The sequence below is a fragment of the Montipora foliosa genome, chromosome 4, assembly GCF_036669935.1.
Source record: "Montipora foliosa isolate CH-2021 chromosome 4, ASM3666993v2, whole genome shotgun sequence".
Taxonomy (NCBI): domain Eukaryota; kingdom Metazoa; phylum Cnidaria; class Anthozoa; order Scleractinia; family Acroporidae; genus Montipora; species Montipora foliosa.
The window spans coordinates 17,702,837-17,722,836 of record NC_090872.1 but is presented as its reverse complement, the minus strand read 5'-3'; the positions used below and the strand labels follow the sequence as shown (position 1 = coordinate 17,722,836).

Genomic DNA, 20,000 nt, shown 5'->3' with positions numbered 1-20,000 from the left:
TATGAATGTTTAGGATACTTACTATATTGGTAAAGCAATGACCTGTGCTTTGTACCTCATTTTTCTGGTACACGAAAATGCAGTTGAGTGTTGACGGTCTCATAAGCTTTGCCCATCATCTGTTGGTTAAGCTAGCTGAGATTGTATCAGCCTATGTTGAATAACTTGGGGGAACTGAACCTTCTCATTCCTCAAGTTGACTGAAATATTGGTATGACAACTAGTTATAATAAACATTTTTTTAAAAAATTGCTTACTGCTAGCATGACTGGTTTATAACTGTAAAAGTCAATGGAAAAAAGGCTATAATCGAGTGAACTTCAATGTTTGAACAAAGAGCAAGAAAGTTATATCTTTGGGTGGCTCTGTAATCTTTAGCTTAGCTTAAACTGATTAGTTCACATCACATTCAAAGAGGGACACATGACGCGATTAGAATTTACAATTTAGGACGAACATGAACAAACGACCTTGACGTGATTCACTAACGCGATTATTATCAATAATTATGTTCCCATCACCGAAATGAAAAGAAATTGGACTGATCCGTTCCCGTTCGATTAAAAAAAGAAAATGCAGTCTCTTAAAAGTTCTTAAGAAATAAATCGTTCCGCGTTTTCTATGGAAATATTGGGGTAGATAATAAAAACGGCCGCAGCTTATTATGGCGCCAAAACGTTGTAACCGCCATTAGCTCAAAACCAGGAACGCTAAAAACACTAAAAAGTTTATAACTGAGGGATAAGACTTTAAGAACAAATTGGTGGCTCCTAAAGGAGCCGTTGTGTTCGGGATGTGGCTTGGTTCTTCTAATATTCCTGGCTTTGTGATGAAGTCTTTCCACCTTTCTTGTCCGTCTTCTTCGGGAGCAGAACAGCTTGGATGTTCGGAAGAACACCACCTTGAGCAATTGTGACCCCGGCGAGAAGTTTGTTCAATTCCTCGTCGTTGCGGACTGCGAGCTGAAGGTGACGAGGGATAATTCTGGACTTTTTGTTGTCGCGAGCCGCATTGCCCGCCAATTCCAAGATTTCGGCCGACAAGTATTCAAGAACAGCGGCGAGGTAAACTGGAGCACCAGCGCCAACACGCTCTGCGTAATTGCCTTTACGAAGAAGGCGATGGATTCTGCCTACTGGAAACTGCAATCCTGCTCGTGATGAGCGACTCTTTGACTTTGTTCCTTTAGCTTTTCCTTTTCCGCGACCAGACATGATAAAATTCTTCTACACAGCACGATGTTGCCTCACAGTAAATAACATTTCCTGTTGCAGTCTTCATTCTTATAGAAGCAGGTAGGATCGAAATGCACCAATCAGGTGTCTTCTATTATGTTGCAGTTGACCAATTGAAATGTATACTTGTTCCCTCAGAGGCTCGCACTATGAAGGATTTTTCAGTTTCTTGCAATTAATTGTTGGAGGAAATGGACAATTTATTTACATTTATAATTACATTTGACAATTTTAGATTTTAGACATTTTATGCCACAGATGTAATCTATTTTAAGTTTATAATTCAACTGTATTAAGACTTTGATAATAATGACCTGCATTAACAAATAATTTATGTATCTTTGGATTAATGGCCCAGTGATAGGCCTTATCATGGTTTTGACCGTGATTTTGACGGGTAGGCAAAGCGTAAAGAATTTGTAGTGTTTATATGGGGATCCGATGTCAAAAAATTTTGCTAGTTCTAAAAAAATTATGAATTGCGAACTGAAGGTACAGGGTAAAGGATAATACCAATTTTTAGGGACTAGTCTTCGTTAAAAGCTGCTTGGTAACGTTTTCGATTTTTCCATAAATTTGTCTGTACTGAAAATACGCGGGAAAAAATTACAGACAAATATATGGAAAAATTGAAAACGCTACCGGGCAACTTCTGTAAAAGGTTAGTGCCTAAAATTTGGTCTGTGTAATCTTTTGCCCTGTACCTTCAGTCTCAGTCCTTCAGTTTTCAATTCATAAATTTTTCAGAATTAGCGTTTAACGAAAGTTATTCGCACCGGTATCGCGAGGTCACGGGTTCAAACCCCGAGGATCATAGCTTCACTTGATTTCACATCCGCAGTTCATATATGATCAATTTCATATATCATTTCATCGCTAACAATGTTGCGTTGCAAGTTGAGATTGCTACAAATTTTCAAGTTGCAAAACGTAAAAGCGACGTCTACTTTTTGCAACATAAGAAGGTGGTAATACGCGCGACAAACCATCTCAACTTGCAACGCAACATTGTGAGTTTAGACAATGTGCAAGCCGGCGAGGCATGCGAGCCATGGATGCGAGTCATGCGAACCAAGATGGCGAGTCAACATGCGAATCACACAGGGCGCGATCCATTCAACCAAAATTTCCGGAAATTTCGGTCCAAAACTCAATGGATCGGTTCGGTCCAACCGGAAAAGTTTCGAAAAAACTGGTCCACCTTTTGAGGTGGTCCTCTTTTCCCGGTCGGACCGGTCGGAAATTTTGGTTGAATGGATCGCGCCCACAGTTATTGAAAGCGAACCGTTTTAAAATAGGTGCTTAGACTAATAACAGTTTATCAGCGCAATTAATTGAAATGGGTGCTTAGACTTAAATGCGAAATTTGCATGACTCGCTGGCTCCCAGATTGTCCAGCCCCCAACATAGACGAGTTCACGCTCTTGAGTGCATCATGGGTAATCAGGGCAAGATGGGGAGAAATTCAAAACGGTGAAAAGTATTCATGATATGTTTTGGGTTTTTTAGAAGATATACCCTCAAAGGTGCGGCAGAATAAATTTGGAGATGGCTCAGTGTAGAAGTTATTTTGTTAAAAAGAGTTTCTGCCATACGTTTCCTGTACTGCCAAAGGCACAAAATTACAGAGAATGTATGGAGACAAAAAAAGCAATATTTAGGAATTCCAAAGAACAGATACCAAGTCTAGTTCATCTTAGTTGTGAACATGAACTTATTTGTTTGGTTTATGAAGGCGAAAGTCTATAAAGTAGCGTCATGTACAGTATATTTTACTTTGAATTTACCGCCATGTTGCCCTGATTACCCATGATGCAATCAAGTCGGAAACACTTCTTTCCGGGTTTGACAGGCGGGCCAAAGACAAGCGAAATGAAACAGAAAGCACTTTGGCAAAGAAACTGAAGGACTGCCTCAGAAGGGTGCTTTCAATCGATGCAGGGACGTTTTTGCGCAGGTAAGACTAACTTTTCTTACAATAACATTCGTGGGAACACCATTGGAGATAGTGAAGATAAGGTGATAATTACAACGAAAGATTAATCAGTCTATAAATCAATCAACATAAATCTATAGTGCTGAAATATTTAAGTTACGAGTTTCACCTGGCGACGAAATGTTCTGAAATGACGGCGTGAAGCGCTTTTCTTGGAACGTCTTCCACGGTTTCGTACCGTTGCGGCGTTACTGTGTTAGTACGCAAAACGTCTTTTTAGCGTGTAATTTTTTCATTCGAATGTTCCTTGAAAAAAAGGTGGACTAACTTTGGGTATTCTTAAAGTAATCATGGCCGATAAAGACACTAAAAGTATTTTTTTTTACTGCATTACATATCATGGAAGTGAATTGAAAAGAAAATTAAACAAAAAAAAAAACATATCCGCCATAAAAAAAGAGCTTTGATTTCTCATAATGTAATTCTTAGGGAAGGTACGTTTTTTATTGGGGGGGTGGGCCGGGGCTTCAGAGGGGAGGGTCCTTAGTAATTTTTTTACAAATTGGGGAGGGTCAAACCTGTTTTATTCTCAACCCGGGGAGGGTAATAGTGTTTTTTTGGCAAGGAAAAAATTACTCCATGTCGCTTCTACTTTGAATATACAAGCAAAGCTACCAGTCGAGATTAATCTAAATTATTTTACAGGTGTCGAAAAATTTACTTATCAAATAATTATCTTCTCTTAACTAACATAATTGTCTCTCTCGACCCGTGCCCGCTTTCGCCCATATTTTGATGTTTCTGCACGGGAGTTCTGGTATAAAATCAGTCTCCGGTGAGGATTCGTCACTTAAGCTACTCGAACTTGAACCGACAACTCAATCTACTACATCAATATATTCGCCCTTTGGGTTCGGGAACCACCCTAGGTCTTCATCTTTCCACTGCTCTGGACTTGTGCTTTCACTCGTTTCCGCAGCCGATGTGCCATCAACTAAGTCAGAGGAGTAGCAGGCATCCTTTTTAGAATGGCGAGTCGGCAAACAGCCACAAGTTGCTCCATCAGACCTCATGAAATCCTCGCATTCACCACAAGCACATTTCCCTTTTTCTATTCCTCGTACATCCTTGCCCATTTTCAAGTTTTCACCGTACAATCACACGCCACGCAATTAACTACATTGTGCGCAGATGAACGCGGTTATATGAGTAACACTTCCAATTTGCTATTTCCACTTCCGGTTATTTTTGTCTTGGATAGGTTGAGGGGGTTGGGGAGGGTCAGCTGTTTTTGTTTGGGTATTTTTGAAGGGTCATGCATTAATCCATTACAGGAAGTGGGAGGGCTACAACTTTTTTCGCAAAAAAATTCTAAAATACCCCGGCCCACCCCCTCCAATAAAAAACGTACCTTCCCTTATAAGAGTTTGAAGTTTTGCCCCTCATTAATTGAACTATCCGGAAGTCTGTATTGCGAGTTCTTGGAAAATTACTCGGCCATATCAACTTCCGCTGCGTTGGAGTTCAATTTAAAACTGTATTATGATTTAATCCATTTCACAAGGAATGAACAACACCTGGACCTAAAATAGACTAGATAATGCAACAACAATTAAAACAGCTTTTCCCCTTTTTAGGGCGAGTCCGAGTGTATTAATGAGCTGGCCGTATATTGACAATATTGGAACTATTTCCGGTCGATTTTACCCAGGAATACCCTCGCCTCCATCAATACAAGTTCATAGGTTTATAAGAAACTTCAAATCAAGCCCAGGATGTCGACTACTTACACAGTTAAGCAAAGAACAATTCCACCAAGACCCAAGAGGTTGAGACTTAAAGTTATAAGTTCCAAAGTGCCGAAAATGTTGTCAAGTCAAGCTAGACGTAAAAACGACAAATCAGAAAAAGTTATCTTCACAACAGAATGGGTAAAGAGGCAAGCCGGCGTTGTTCAAGCAAGGAACCCTCATCCGAAGATGCCAAACATGGACAAACATCTGAACCGGACTTCGCGTGGTACACGGAATAAAGCCACGAAACCGATGAGCTTTCCTCAGTCTTCGCCTGTCACACGCCGTCCACTAATTCGAAATGCAACGGGACCGAGAGAGTTCTTGGCTGATCGTCCTCCTGAACAACGCTACAGGGTACCCAGCACAAACCAAAGGAAGAAACCTTCTCGTGCTCTACAAGTTCGACCCAAGACTGCGCAAGTTTCCACTACCTCGGCTAGAAAAACATCGGGGATACGGCCGCGAAGGAATGGCAGAGGAGGGAACACAATCCTGCGGACACGTCCAGCAACGGTAGTTCCCTCAAACCGAGTGACGAAGGTTTTAAAGCAGAGGCATGTTGCTTCAACTGCACATAGTCGGTAGGACGAGAGATTCATACATATGTGCCTGACTTATGTCCTTCCATTGCAAAGACTGATGAAATATCATAGTAAATGCATACTTAATTGACCAATAGTCATAGGGGCTTTTCATGGCCAATGAAACACAATCACGACAGAACAGAACATTCAACAACAACAACTGGCCGGAGGCAAGCCAGTTGGCTATTTACAAGCGCAGCTGAGAAGTTGAACCAGGGACTATCAGGAACAAATTCAACCAGTGGCCAGGACGTGTCTTGAATCTGGGATCCCCGGATCTCAAGGCAAGCGCCCTAACCACTGGGCCACACTGCCTCCGTAGTAACTAATGAAACTTGAAGTGCTATTTATACCCATGTAATCCACATGAGAGTTAACCGTAGTAAGAGGTTTGAGCACAAAGTTCTGACCAGCGTGAGAAATAAACCCACAATCTCTTGCCATTGATGAGATCATCATTGCTCTACCGACTAAGCTCAGTATGAAATCTCAGACGACTGCCGTCCGTTAACCTGCGATCAGGCTCTATTTTAGTTTTGCGTGACATTACACCAATTTTTAGCGAGCGATGACATAAGAGAACTTATAAGCGATCTAAAATGGGTCTGGTCACAAGTTACCTACCGTCTGTGGTATGATCAATTTGCATTGAGATGTCATTCAGTTTCGCGGCAATGAACTCCTACAGGTAAGTAAGGACACGTTATTTGAAACGTTGGCCATGTATCACTGACTCATATTTCAATAGAATTATTAAACCACCAGAGTGTAACTTCAAGGTCTATTACATGGGTTCTAGTTACATGACGAGAAACCGATCAAAATACCAAATCTCATTTTTACAACTTAAAAATAGGTCAATCCCAGTCCCATTTTACCCCCTCCGGAGGACACTCTATCGTTACATAGTGAAGTGCTACAGGGCCCACGTTCGGAATGTCTCTCCCAAGTTGATTCGCACAATAATGTACGTGAAAGCAAGGCCGCTGCCTAAGAAAATTTTTCGGAAACCTTCGGGCTTCCAACATTAAAAGTTAGTAGCCCGAGTCATTTTTTCAAGAGCCCAGAATTAATTAATTAAAAGTGAGGATGAATCACCTCTTGATAAGTTAGGCGCCCGTTCGGGCTACTCGTTCAGAAATTCGGACGCCCGCACTTGCAAATAAGGCGACTGGACGACCGTGAGGCAGAAGCCTTGGAAGGAAATAATTCAGTGTCCCGCTCTTATACACCTACACAGTTAGGCGAATAAGAGGAACGCTACATTTACAAGAAAACGTGAAATAATTCCTTAACTTACCATGAATGACAAACGTAACTTCCTGTGTGACTTGGGGGTGGGAATGACTGTCGTCAAGCAAAAAAAGCGCGGGAATCATGTGGCTCCGCATTTTAGGTACGGCACATTGTCTTTCAGTAAAACCTGAATATTTTCGTAATTCTTTTCAGATCACCACAGTGGATGAAACTCAATAGACAATTTGAGTCATTTTTTAAGCAAAAAGTGATGTTATCAATGGCTGACATAAAAGAGAACTCACAATGTGTAGAAAAGATTGTTCCGGTTATTTTGAAAGAGGTACAAAAGAGAGACGGAGTGTTTTCAGCTAAAATATTACACTCAGGTAGAGTAGTCCACGTTTATTATTTTACCAAATTAAGCCTACGTTTTAAAATTTGAGGATTATTGGTTAGTTTTAAGGATGCTAATTAATAAGAGCGTTTACAACGATAGAAGTGCTTTAGCTACAGATAAATGCCAGCCGTGGTTTGTACTATTCTTTTATCTCCAAGCAAAGTCGAATGATGTTGAGAAAGTTAGCGGTTAATCAGCTCTTCAGTTTTATTACTCGGGCAAGCTTATGTTGCTATACACCAACAATAAATAAGAAATAACAAACAACGAGGGAAAAAAGTACAAAATACATCGTGCAAATATATAATTAAATTCTCAAATCCGCAGATCAATTCAGTGGCGGATCCAGACCTTGAGCTAAGGGGGGGTGGGGAGGTTTTTTTGAGTGTGTGAACCCAAAAAAAAATTTAGCCTCAATTTTTACCAGAATATATACTTAAGTATTTTTTTTTTGCCAAAATAAGGGGGGGGGGGGGGAGCGCCCGGGCCCCTCGGGCCCCTAGATCCGCCACTGCAATTTAAGATCGAAATTAGAAAACAGACATAGAGTTTACAACATGAGCTGGGAGCAGGTTCCAATCTATAACTGTTCCAGGAAAAAACGGGAATTTAAAACAGTCCAGTGATGGCGAAAAAGTATGGTAGAGAGGCTACGTAATCCTCAGGTGGAATAGCAGTAAGGTTTTTTAAGACCTTAAACATCACGGTCACTTAAGTGTTTTAACAACAGTACATACATCAGTCTTGGCAGAGTTCAGTAAATTGCTCCCTATTGTTAGATCCGGGTATTTCACGCTCAACACACGTTTAGGGCTATGCACGCGCTTTCGAGCGAGATAAATTATTTGAAAAACTGTCATTTTAAACAATTGGGTGAACAAGAAGGAACTGGAAGTTTTAATTAAGGGATTTGAAAAGTGTTTAAGACAGTCTCCCCCATGCGGTATGGATACTTGATTGCAAAGGATATTAGTCATTTCGTCATCAGAAAGTTTTGCAATGAGTAGCTCGTTATTGATAGAAACCGGCGTGGATGCGAAATGGTTTTTCGGTTGCATGCCAATCATCCTGGAAGATAAATTTTAGATCCCACCTTGGTGTCATCAGCTGAAACTGATATTCTCCATTTGTTAAAGCCTCAGCTACATATTTTCACAAAACATTTGTTTTCTCAACTATTAGATGACAAATTTTATTCCACAGATGCACAGATGATTTGATGAATGTTTATCACCTAAGCAGAAAAATACAATCATTACACAATTTACTTCGACGTTTTTTTTAGTGAAAAATGAGCAGAGAACGAAGTAGAAAGTCAAAATGTCAAAGGCAATCAAAAGATAAAAAAAAATTATAAAAGGTACTTAATTCTAAATACTAAAATGGACTTTTTGCAATGTTATTTCAATATTTCGTTGAGCCGATTTTCCGCAATTTGCTGTTTTTTCAATGTTTGCTCCCCAGTATAACACATGGCTAATTTGCATGACAATTTGAAAACCAACATGGCGGCCATCGTCAATAAGGCCTATTGATTGTGTTTTGCATTACTTCACTCAGTGATTGGTTCAAAGTTCTCGCGACATTTTTTCAACCAATCAGAAGTCAAGTTTCTATGGTTTATTAATAGGCTAATAAACCACGCGGGATGTTTGTAAAACACGAGAAGAATTCGTAAATCACGAGCCGCGGGCAAGTGATTTACGAATTCTTCGAGTGTTCTTCCAACGTCCCTAGTGGTTTATCAGCCTATTTATAAACCATAGAAACCTGTGGTCTATTGCTTTTATATAATAATTCAGAAGACGCGCGATTTTTCCATGAGTTTACTGGCACAATAAAACATAGTTGATTGACCAATCAGAGTGCACGCATTGATTTGGCCGGTTATTATATAAAATGCTATATCGTAAAACCTGGGCGTTATACAAGGTGATGTGTTTTTTCCCTCCAGGTAGTTACTACGAAAACCTGAAGGTTTCAAGGCCCTGTGAGTTCGATATCATGCTTGTATTTGACAACACCCGATTCGACAGATTTTTCGACATCATGTGCCCAGTCAGAACAAAAGACCCTTGTGTAGGTTATGCGAGATTAGAATTCAGGGACCATGTTCAAGAAGGAAGAAAACTGTGGGGGAAATTCCTGACAAAAGATGGTAAGTATCTGTCTCCTCAGAAAATAGTAAAGCGCTTTAAAGTGTTGGTGTGTGAGGCAGTAGAAAATATGGCCGAAAGAAACCAAGGAAGAAGAATCTCAAATGAGATAAAACAGAATGGTCCTGCTGTAACGCTTTACAATATTTATGGCAAAAATATTGATGTTGATCTTGTGCTAAGCATTGAAGTTCTGGGCTGGCCTAGTTGCGCTAATTCCTGGGGGGACTTTGCGACCCACAGAACATGGCCCTCTAAACTTGTCGTCGAAGAAATCAACACTATGGGCACATTCCACCTTGTACCAAAACCTTGTCCGGCGGAAGCGATGAACTCGAAGCTTTATTGGCGTATTTCATTTTCCGAGGTTGAAAAAAAGCTGCTGAGACCTGCATGCGCCGAGAAGAAAAAAAGCTACCGCATTGCAAAAGCGATTTTCGAGGCTTGTGAAGATGACTTAAAGCCCCTGAAATCCTTCCACCTCAAGACTGTTTTTCTTCATCTTCGTTCTGAAAACCCTCGAGCAGAGAGTGGCAGCAGTCATCTGGCAGAAAATGTGGTGAACTTTTTTGAAAGATTAATAACTCACCTCAAAAGGGGACAGCTGTCACACTTTTTTGTTAAAAATGCGAACCTGTTTGTTGGGATGAATCAAGAGAGACTCAAACACTTGGCTCGTAAACTGCAAAAACTTAATAATCATCTCGTTGAAGCGCCCGAAAGAATTTTTCAATGTTTTGACCCTTTAAAAACTTCCAAATCTATCAAAGATTAGTTAAGGGGTCGAATTATGATCAACTCGCCGCAAAGTCATCTTACACGGAATCATCTGGGTCATATCTCCCTACCAAAAATGTTTGTTTATTAAAGGTTCTTTCCGACTTTCGCCTTCAGTGAGTGTTAACCAAAGGGTTGACCATTTTAAAGGCTCTTGCCTTGGAATCCGGAGATCCGTGTTCAAGACCCGCTCTGACCACTCATTAAATTTGATCCTGGTAGTCCCTGGTTTAACTTCCCAGCTGCACTTGTAAAAAACCAACTGGTTAGCCTCCGGCCAGTTGGGATTCTTAACAGCTGTTGTTGTTGTTGTTGTTGTTATTCTGTTTCGTCGTGTTTCATTGGCCCTGAAAAGCCCCTATGGGGAGCGGTCAATTAAGTATGTATTGTATTGTATTGTACATGTATATTGGAATTAGAAAGCTAGTTGACATTCCCCTTCAGTTCATACGAGATCACTGCGTGTCGCAGTGACTTGTTTTGCAAGTAGTACACAGGGAGCAACTTGTCGCAGAGACCCGTCGCCTAGTTTGTCCCGGCGTGTACACGCGACACGCGCCAATTAGAAAAATAGGCCACTTCGGAAAATACCATAATACTCTTTGTTTGTCTCCCCAAATTTTGAATAAGCATTGTTTTTGTTTTCTCTTGGGACCAATGTAAGTCCCAAGAGAAACTGGAAACAATGGTTATGCAAAATTTGGGGGGACAAACAAAGATTTTTATGTTATTTTCCACAGTGGTTTTTTGACCCATTTCAGTAATTCCCAATCTGGAGAACAAAACAATGGTTGTTCTGTCCCTGAGAGAAACCATCTTATTGTTTTGGCCTCCAGATTGGGAATTAACTGAAAGGGATCTATACTTTTTCTTCATATAGGGCTGTTTTAGCAACTACCAAGATTGTGATAACAACGGGTTTAATAAGCAAACAAACTCGTGTTGCACATGTGGCACATATCTCAGTGCGTTTAGTTCTTATCCTCTGCAATTCATTAACGAAAAATTACCAGACTGATTTATGGCCCGTACACACTGGGCAAACTTTTGTTTATTTTGCGAAAAAAATCTGTCATCATTTCCGTGATACAAGTGCGCACCGGTGATTTATTTTCCCACCAAATTTTTGTCAAGCCTTACCAAACTTCAAAGGCGCCGTCGTAGAAGGATTTGTCCGTCGGAGGGCAAATTTTTGTCAGGCGTGAAAACTATAGACCCTTATTCCAAAATGGCCGTCATTTAAATATCCTTTTGTTTTTTATTCAAATTAGCCCTTGATGCCTCGTTCTTGATGAAAATTCAAAAGAATACTTTGCCTTGAACGAGGCATCAAGGTCTAGTTTGAATAAAAACAAAAGAATATCTAAATAGCGGCCATTTTGGAATAAGGTGTATACATATTTTACAATTTACACGGCATGATCTAAAGAAAAAGTTTTAAGTGCGGCCACGATTACCAAATTGAAAATTTGGCGGAGACAATTTTTGTTGAGATTTTTGGTTGAGCCAAACAAATTTTGTCAGCCTAGTGCGTACGGGCCCTTAGTATTGACGACAACGTAGGCGAACAACAGTCAATGAACAGTCAATCCTTCTTTCTCTATTCATTGATATCGCGTTTCTATCAATCTCATTGTGGGTTTACTACTTTGCCATCACTGCACTGACAAAGCGAAAAAGACGGAACAATGGTGATTGACGAGGAAACACATTTTTCAAGGTACAATTCAATTTTTTCCAAGCTCTTCGTGACACGACGCTTTTTGCTTCGCAACCACTCTGCAGGAGGTCTACCGACGCTTCTTCGAAGTCGTCGGGTATTCTGCAATTTAAATCTTCTTTTAACTAAGATAACTGTTTAATGCAAGGTGAAACATTAACAAAATGTAGGCATAGTAAAAAACGCCCTTTCTTAAATGACACAATTCATTGAGTACGTTTACAGAGAAATACTTCGAATACAATGCACTCTTTCTTTATAATGACCTTTTCTATAAGAACGTCCAGGCTTAAAGCAACGTATGAGAGTCAGTTAAGGACGGTGCCTATTACGGTCATTGCGCATACGTTCTGCGCATCTCCAGATACTCGGGTTTCCTATCGATGATGCTCACTAATACAGGAATATTTTTGCGCGGTTTAAAACTGTCCGGAGAAAGTAGATCTTAGTAAGTACTCTTGGTATCCAAAAAGAAAATTGGGGGTAACCATTCATTTTTGAGAGATAATTAAGCCTCAATTTGAGAAAGAACGTCATACATTGCTTTGTATTTAAAAGCTTTTGAAAAATATTATTCATGAATTATCTTTGAAAAATGCGTGGTTACCCCTAATTTTCTTTTTGGATTTCAATAACACTTGTTAAGATCCACCTTTCTCGCATAATCATAAACCGGGGCAAAAATACCTTTGAATTAGTAGGCACCGTTAAGAACTTCTTTAGTTTGCTCATTTGTTTTTCTTTTTCTGAGTAGTATAAAGAAAGGTAAAAGAAACACGAACAGTATTGGACCACATTCGTATTCTCAGTATTGGACTGGAACTACTGTAGCTTGCAATGGAGCCTAATGCGGGGGAAAAATTAAAAAGTATTTGCATTTGAAAATATTTCCCCGCATTTCCCTTCATTGCAAGCTAGTTCCAGTCCAATACCCGCCAATGTGGCCTGGGTTCGATTCCAGGTCCCGGCGTCATATGTGGGTTTTGGTCCTCTCCTTGCTCCGAGATGTTTTTTCTCCGGGTTCTCCGGTTTTCCCCTCTCCAGAAAATACAACACTGCCAAATTCCAATTCGATCCGGAATGCACTGACACATGTTGAAGGAGCTCCTGAGCGCTTTTAAGGTATACCGTGGATAAGCAAATTATAAAATTATTATCACTCAAATACTTATTTTTTTAAACATAAACAATGTGGTGTTCTTGTTGCATGATACAATTAAGAACAACTTAGTTTGTAATCGAATTTAGTATACGACAACTTTAAGAACATTGTTAAGAAGGACTTGAACGTTTTCAGGCTTTGAAATGCCAATGTTCAGCCTCAGCCCCAAAACTAGACGTTCTTACAAAAAAAAAGTGTAACTATAATAAACTGCAATTCACTCGTTCCCTGATTCGAATTTTGTGATTTTTAATTCCAAAACAAGTTAAATACATGAATTAAATGAATTATTTCATTAGATTAATTTCGTGCAATCACCATCATCAGAGTTAGTATGTCTTCTTCCTCTGCCTCCATTATCCCTCAAACTTCAATCGGTTTTCACTGACACCGTGTAATCACACTTGGATTTTCAGATCCCCAACTACAGTCCACGTTCATTCATTTATTATGATGTCAGCGAATAAAAACGCAGAGTTTTCGTCACGTGTATCCCTCAGAAATCCCGTTTCCTCCGTTTCTCGAAAGCCCAGATAACTTTTCGGGCCCGAAAAACTGCAGCCCTTTTTTTTTGCAAAGCTGATTTTTAAGTATGTGTTCAAGATATAAAGTAAAAGAAAAATGACTGTGTAAAATAAAGAATTAAAACCTTTCCCGTCTGAAAATACAGAGGGGATTGTGGCACCCGAAAAGTTTCGTGACTCTGTTTCCAAACAAAAGATAGACAACTCCATAGGGAAGATATACAAACATTCTTTTTGTTATTTGTGTCAACATTGAGAACAAAAGAATTCTTTGTTTCAGCAGCTAATGAGGCTCTGGTTAGCACATTAATAACAATGGATTATGTCAACGATATCTTTGCTACAGTGTGAATATAAAATATTATAGTAAACAACCTAATTATATTATTTTGTGATCTTTATCATTCATGGGATTTACGATGGCCATCCGTATCGTAAAGAGCCTGGCAAGTATCTCAAGTATCTTTCTCTTCTACAATTTTCATAGTTAGGGAACAATAATTATTTTCAAGAAGAACCTGCATGTTATTTTTACTCAAAAGCATGCTTTTAACGATAATATTACGGTGCTATTGACTTTCTACAATAATATTGGAAAATCAAAGGCTTCCAATCACCGCTCAGATTCAAAGAATTACATGTCTAATTACTGTTTGTTTTCATTGTCTTTGTTAATACATCCTCCCCAGTCCAATCCACTGCAGGCTGCTGATATAATGAAGTATAGAACCACCTAAAAGGAATTTAAAATATAATGCAATAGATAAAAATAACGAACTTTATCACCAAAAATTATGTGGGTAAATGCCAACAGAAACAGCATATATTCAGATCTTATTTAAAGCCAGTACATTCTGACACATGCCAAATGTTACACTCATTAGCTTTCACTATCTAATATACAGAATGACAATTTTATAATCATAATCATTAATAATTATTATTAGTATAATTTTCCAGCGGTCAAGATAAGAATTTGGTGTTATATTCACCATGCTCCCTAGTGAATATAACATTTTGAAGGTGCAGCTGCTAAGCTAAGAAAGCACTTTTCATGCCTTTTAATTTTTTAGTACGTTGTTTTGCACTTCCTTGATATTCACCACTGAAAATTATACTAAAACAATTATTCGCCTCAGGCTCAGTGAATATTACAAAATATTTCCCTTGACTATGTCTCGGTAAATATTCGCCAATTATATTCACTTCACATTTGGTGAAGAATTGCTAACTATTATCAAATAATAATGTTATTAATGTACAATGAAGTTGATGATGATACAGAATGCAAAGAATCACTTTACTAGAGCCTACACAACTTTTTAAATCCGCTCTCCAAAATGGAAAGTTTTGAATCCGCAAGAATTCGGAATTGTGTGGACAGTCGAATGTGGATACTTTCAAATCTTACAAACTCAAATCCAGTTGTTACCATTTAAATATTCAACATGGCCTCTCTACAAATGCTATTGCTTCTCTTGTCACCAACTCGCATGCCTGATGGCACATGCTCTGTTGACAATAGTAACAGAGGAGTCCTGGTTACCAGAATGAATCCGGATACGTGTTGATTTGAATCCAGATACATGTGGAAGTGAACATTTTTTAATCCACAAAGAAAAAGAACTGTTGCGGATTCAAAAATCCACAAGCACAAATGCGGGCCATATCTGAAAGTACAGCTGGAGAAATGTGGTCAGAATAATTATTATTATTATAATAATTCTAGGTCTTTGAATCAAACCAACTTAGCAAGCTGTACGGTAGAATGTGGTCCCCTAAACTAGCCAATCACAGCATATTTACTATCTGAAACAGATTTAAGTCAAGTTGACTCACACTGGACAGTGCAGTGGTTAAGATGCTTGCCTTGAGATCCGGAGTTCCCGGGTTCAAGACTTGTTCTGACCACTCGTTTACTTTGTTCCTTGTATCCCTGGTTCAACTTCTCAGCTACACTTGTAAATAGCCCACTGGTTTGCCTCCGGCCAGTTGGGATTCTTAACAACTGTTGTTGCTACTGTTCTGTTGTTTCGTTTATTGTGTTTCGTTGGCTCTGAAAAACCCCTATGGGGAGTGGTCAATTAAGTATGTATTGTATTATTGTATTATTGGACAAAGGGGTGGTGTTAAAAATATTTGCTGATAACCCTTTCCCTCCTAGAAGAAACACAAGTAGATTTTACTCTGTCCAAAGCTACATGATTTTACTTGCCATTCAAAGCTGATTCATTGGTGAAAGAATAAATCTCTTATTTTGACCTACGTGTTAATCAAAGTCTCTGCAAACTTACTATAATGACAATGACAATTATTATGGTGATCTTGACATTCTTCCACCACATGGCCCTGGCTAGGCCTTTGCTGGATTTTTTGAAAGTGAGTGACTGTAAAAATAAAACACGTATAACAATACAAACCTTTAGCTGCTATCTAATTTGTGATCATTCTGTATAAATAAGTTTTATACTTTGAGGATCTTTGTATATCAAATACACTACAACCCTCAAATTTTCAGAAAGCAACTTCAAAACTATTCCATCCCACCAAAGCCCCAAAAGTAAGTAACCACAAGCTAAGATATATTTATAGCACTGCCTACATTATATTGTTTGTGTTTGTGCTTTTTCATTTAAAAAGTTTCTTTTTTCCATAAATAAATTCTCTCTGCAATCTTCAGGCATATTAGACTTCTTGTGCATAAAATATAAACTACAGCATTGTAGAACCTCAGCTAAACAAATAAAAAACATCATGAAGTCTCCAATACAATGAATTAAATTCTTGCGGCAAGTTACGTTAAGATGCTGTGAAAAAACACTCAACTGCGATCTAACTCTTGAACAACGTAAAGCACTTAATTCCCAGGTGCCAGAACATTTTGTTAAATAGCAGCCCAACTATAAAATGGTATGTATAAAATGTAAACTCACAGTTGTATTGAGGTCCTCTGCTTTATCAATCAGAAGCTCTAAGCGCTCTCCTCTTTGTGCAATGGTGTCTATTAGGGAAGTAAAAAATGAATTTACCTAATGATCATTCTGTGACTATCCACGGCCTTTCCCTTGCCATACCTAAGTGGTTCGAATACACAACGCACGGTATTCAATTCAATTAAATAAATAAAAAACCATAGTAACTTCAAGGTACATGTAGTTAATTAACACTAGTAGTTTGTCGGAAAATATGTTTGGTAAACTTACAAACAAGTATTTATCACAAGGGGATGAAGGTAAGAAACTGAAATTTTCAATAAAGGAAGGTTGATTTATGAGCATTGTCTGTGTATTTCTGTCTTTTGCTACGATTGATTGGTTTCACATTTTAAAAAATATTGGGTTGGATCCTTTCGTTATGGAGCAGACACATTATGCACGGCCATTTTGAAAATGTGTTCTCAAAACTAATGTTGAAGGTAAAGAATGATGATTGATACTCAAAGAATGAATGAATGAAGAAGAAGAATGAATGAATGATACTCAAAGAGTATAATTTTGTGTGCATTGAGCCATTGCTGTTACTTTCTTTGCTCTTTGTGTGTGATAAAATTGGCAAAACGTTTTGTGCACTGGAAGCCATGTTACGTGGTACACCACCAAAAGGTATGCTTCATGTCAACAATAAAATTTGCAAAAACTCAACTCTTAATAGATCAGTGCCCCATTTTTGAATTTGTTGAATGTGACATCATTAAATGAGATTTTGTGTTATAATTCTGGAAAGTTTGAGCTCATTTCATTTAAAGAGGCACTCACAAATAGAGTTTTTGTGTACCTTGTATTGAGCCCGTGGAATATGCTATTGACCATTATGCAAGTGTAAAGTGACCCTTTACCTTGGCATTTTAAGCCATTTAAATAAAATTAATCTTACCTATATTTTTAACCATTATCCCTTTTAATTCATCCAGCTCTCCCTGCACCTTGGACAGATTATCTGCTCGAGCTCCAGTGTCAGAAAATCTTTTCTGCAAACAAAATAAAAGTATTTTTTACATGGCAGGCAATTCTCAGGAAAAATGGAGCACTCTGATTGGGTGGTTTTTGGTCGGGATTTTATAGTGCAGACCATTACCATGGAAACGGTCTGTTTCCGTTTTTTTTTTTCTCTCTCTCTCTCTCTTCCGGGAAATTCAAGTTGAGCAAAACACAAAAAGTTTAAAAACAGTCGAATTTAATTTTTTCATCACAACAGTACAATTATAGCAAGCGGAATTTAGTTTTTCATGTTAAGGTTACTGTTTAAAAGTTTGCTGATGGAAGACGAAGATTACAAGCATTCACCAAGTGGAGATGTTTCCGATCACTCAAAGAAACAATGCCGTATAATAAACAAATTCCTAACCTCACTTGCTTGGGACTGTACTGGGGACAGTCAGCCCTTGCACATGGTTAGTAAGAGGTTAATGATGCATTCGAGTTCCACTCTCTCGATGATCAACAACTCCCCAGCAGTATCACATGAAAAAGCTACTCATTACTTCACCATGGTCCTCAGACAATGAGGAAAAGGTAAACCATCAGATACACAGTAATGCCCACACAAATCTTGATCATTACACAATGTTGTGACCATCCTGCATTGCTCAGGTAGGTAACAGTGAAGCTTTTAGTTAAGGAAATCAAGCCCACAGAAGGAACAAAATTTAAAAGTCATCCCCAGAATGGCCAGATTGACTTCTACCAAAGGGTTAAAATTATGGCAGAATAACCCTCTGTGTATAAGCTGGGGACATCAAATATGTTCTTAACCTTGATCATAACTGAACTCACCATTTCAGCAGATAAAATTCTGGAAAACTCACTGTTCATGGCATAAGGCAGAGCTGTCTGGGCACGGCCATGGTATGCAGTCTCAAACCTGGAAAAAAGGTGTGATGCAATACATTATTATTGAAAAGATGTATGCCTAATTGCTCCATTTTAGTATCATTGCCACATGCATAAGCTGTGCATAACTTCAGCGAAGACTTAAGCATGTTATGCACACCCGTAGACTGAGTCAGAGGATGAAGACAGGCTAAAAGAGAACTGTTTGGGTCTCTTTTATCAACTTCCTTCTTTTCTGCAAGAGACTAATAAGTCTTAAGCCCAGAAATGGCCATGACATCATGAATTTACCAATACACAACAATAAAAATTTCTTGATGTCCTTTGAAAGGCAGTCACCGTGTTGTCAATAAATATAACAACTTGCTTCCTGGATACACAAGAAGTGTTTACGCAACCTAAAAGCAACACTTGGACCTACTCACCGCTTTTTGATCTCTGTTAGGTATGAAAATGCTCTAGACCTTTCAAAGTCCTTAACAAGAATAATAAAGAAAAAGATCTTTTAGTGTCTAGTGTATAAATTGCTGAAATGAAGAACTTCATTGATAATGGCCCTTGGTTTTATTAAATCTGAATCATTGCTGTCTTACATCATCTGTTATGCACAGGTAAACGATTCTGTCTTCTGATATGTAATGGAACAAGTAACTGTGAATAGAAAAAAAGATAAATACTTGGAGCATAAAATTAATAATCAAGGGACCAGTTGTTAAAATTCCCAATTACGGTGATGTTTTGAGAAGCTACACTCCATAGTGTGTCCCTTCATTCTACTGTATAGTTGGGGTACCTTAACCTTGAATCCTGGGATTCTACTCCGTCTAATGCCAGTCAATTTTAGTCATCAACTGAGGGTGTCCTAGAGCATTTGAGGTGTCCATGGGTTAAACATGCTATTGGGAGCAGCCCTGCAATGGATCTGCAATTCATGCTACAGAGGTAGCCATACTGCTGCTTTAACCTGAGTGGTAAGATTGCTTTTAAGGTTAGCCCAAGAAGTTAGTGTCTGACCTTTGTATGAAAAAATGTACAGGATTGTTAGACAGCCATGATTGAGAGACATGGCCTCTCACTTTAGACACATTTTTTTTCTTCATTCCCCTCTAAGCTACTTCCTTATTCATTGAGTTCACACCTGATACCAACAACTATTTAAGGTTACGTTAACTTCATTAAAAGATATCAAAAATACTTTCACCTTCCTTGTGTGTATGTGAGTTTTGAATTTTCGGGTGTAATTCTACTCAAAATTTGTTCTGTGACCTCTGCAAAGTTGCCAGCACATGAAGCAAATTTTGCCAAAACGGTGGTACCTCTGGCTACAACACTGTACAATATAGACATGGTTATTTCTGAAACAAAATAGCATTTTCATCAATACTGCAAATATACTCTAATCTTTCCTTTGGAAAACAAATCCAAGGTATTTAGCAGATGATGTCGACCAGACCTACAGCATTTTTTCATTTTATTTGTATCTTCTAAAAGAATAGCAGCTTTGCACTGTGCAAGGCCGAGAGATTCTTTTCCTATTCTTTTTCTTTTCCGAATTTTTTTAGAAACACTTACGGCAATCATGGTTCAATTTCACTTATTGAAAGGCAACTCAGGGTAGCCTCGCAAACCCAACAATGAAAACCTA

General features: G+C 38.6%; 3 protein-coding genes across 4 annotated transcripts in view; 1 reads left to right on the top strand and 2 right to left on the bottom strand.

Annotated features, from left to right (window-relative positions):
- Positions 1-809: 809 nt before the first annotated feature.
- LOC138001075 (histone H2A-like) lies at positions 810-1,214 on the bottom strand. The gene has a single exon (XM_068847743.1). The coding sequence runs from the start codon at positions 1,212-1,214 to the stop codon at positions 810-812; it is 405 nt and encodes a 134-aa protein (XP_068703844.1).
- Positions 1,215-3,091: 1,877 nt separating this feature from the next.
- Positions 3,092-10,224, top strand: LOC138000104 (cyclic GMP-AMP synthase-like receptor 1). 2 transcript variants are annotated; one of them, XM_068846272.1, is made up of 5 exons: positions 3,092-3,192; positions 4,809-5,548; positions 7,001-7,176; positions 9,142-9,345; positions 9,711-9,807. In XM_068846272.1, exons 2-5 carry the CDS (start codon positions 4,947-4,949, stop codon positions 9,713-9,715), a joined length of 987 nt encoding a protein of 328 aa, XP_068702373.1. In that variant the 5' UTR covers positions 3,092-3,192; positions 4,809-4,946; the 3' UTR covers positions 9,716-9,807. The 2 variants fall into 2 exon arrangements, with proteins under 2 accessions (XP_068702373.1, XP_068702372.1); XM_068846271.1 differs by having other exon boundaries at positions 9,142-10,224.
- Positions 10,225-13,226: 3,002 nt separating this feature from the next.
- LOC138000105 (vesicle-associated membrane protein 7-like) overlaps positions 13,227-20,000 on the bottom strand; it is a 6,948-nt gene continuing 174 nt past the window's right edge. Inside the window, exons 2-9 of the mRNA XM_068846273.1 lie at positions 19,557-19,710; positions 18,949-19,006; positions 18,781-18,830; positions 18,299-18,386; positions 17,400-17,493; positions 16,460-16,527; positions 15,821-15,913; positions 13,227-14,259 (exon numbers count right to left, since the gene is read on the bottom strand). Coding sequence (XP_068702374.1) covers positions 14,173-14,259; positions 15,821-15,913; positions 16,460-16,527; positions 17,400-17,493; positions 18,299-18,386; positions 18,781-18,830; positions 18,949-19,006; positions 19,557-19,702 — 684 coding nt within the window. The 5' untranslated portion in view covers positions 19,703-19,710 and the 3' untranslated portion in view covers positions 13,227-14,172. The remainder of the gene's footprint in view (positions 14,260-15,820; positions 15,914-16,459; positions 16,528-17,399; positions 17,494-18,298; positions 18,387-18,780; positions 18,831-18,948; positions 19,007-19,556; positions 19,711-20,000) is intronic.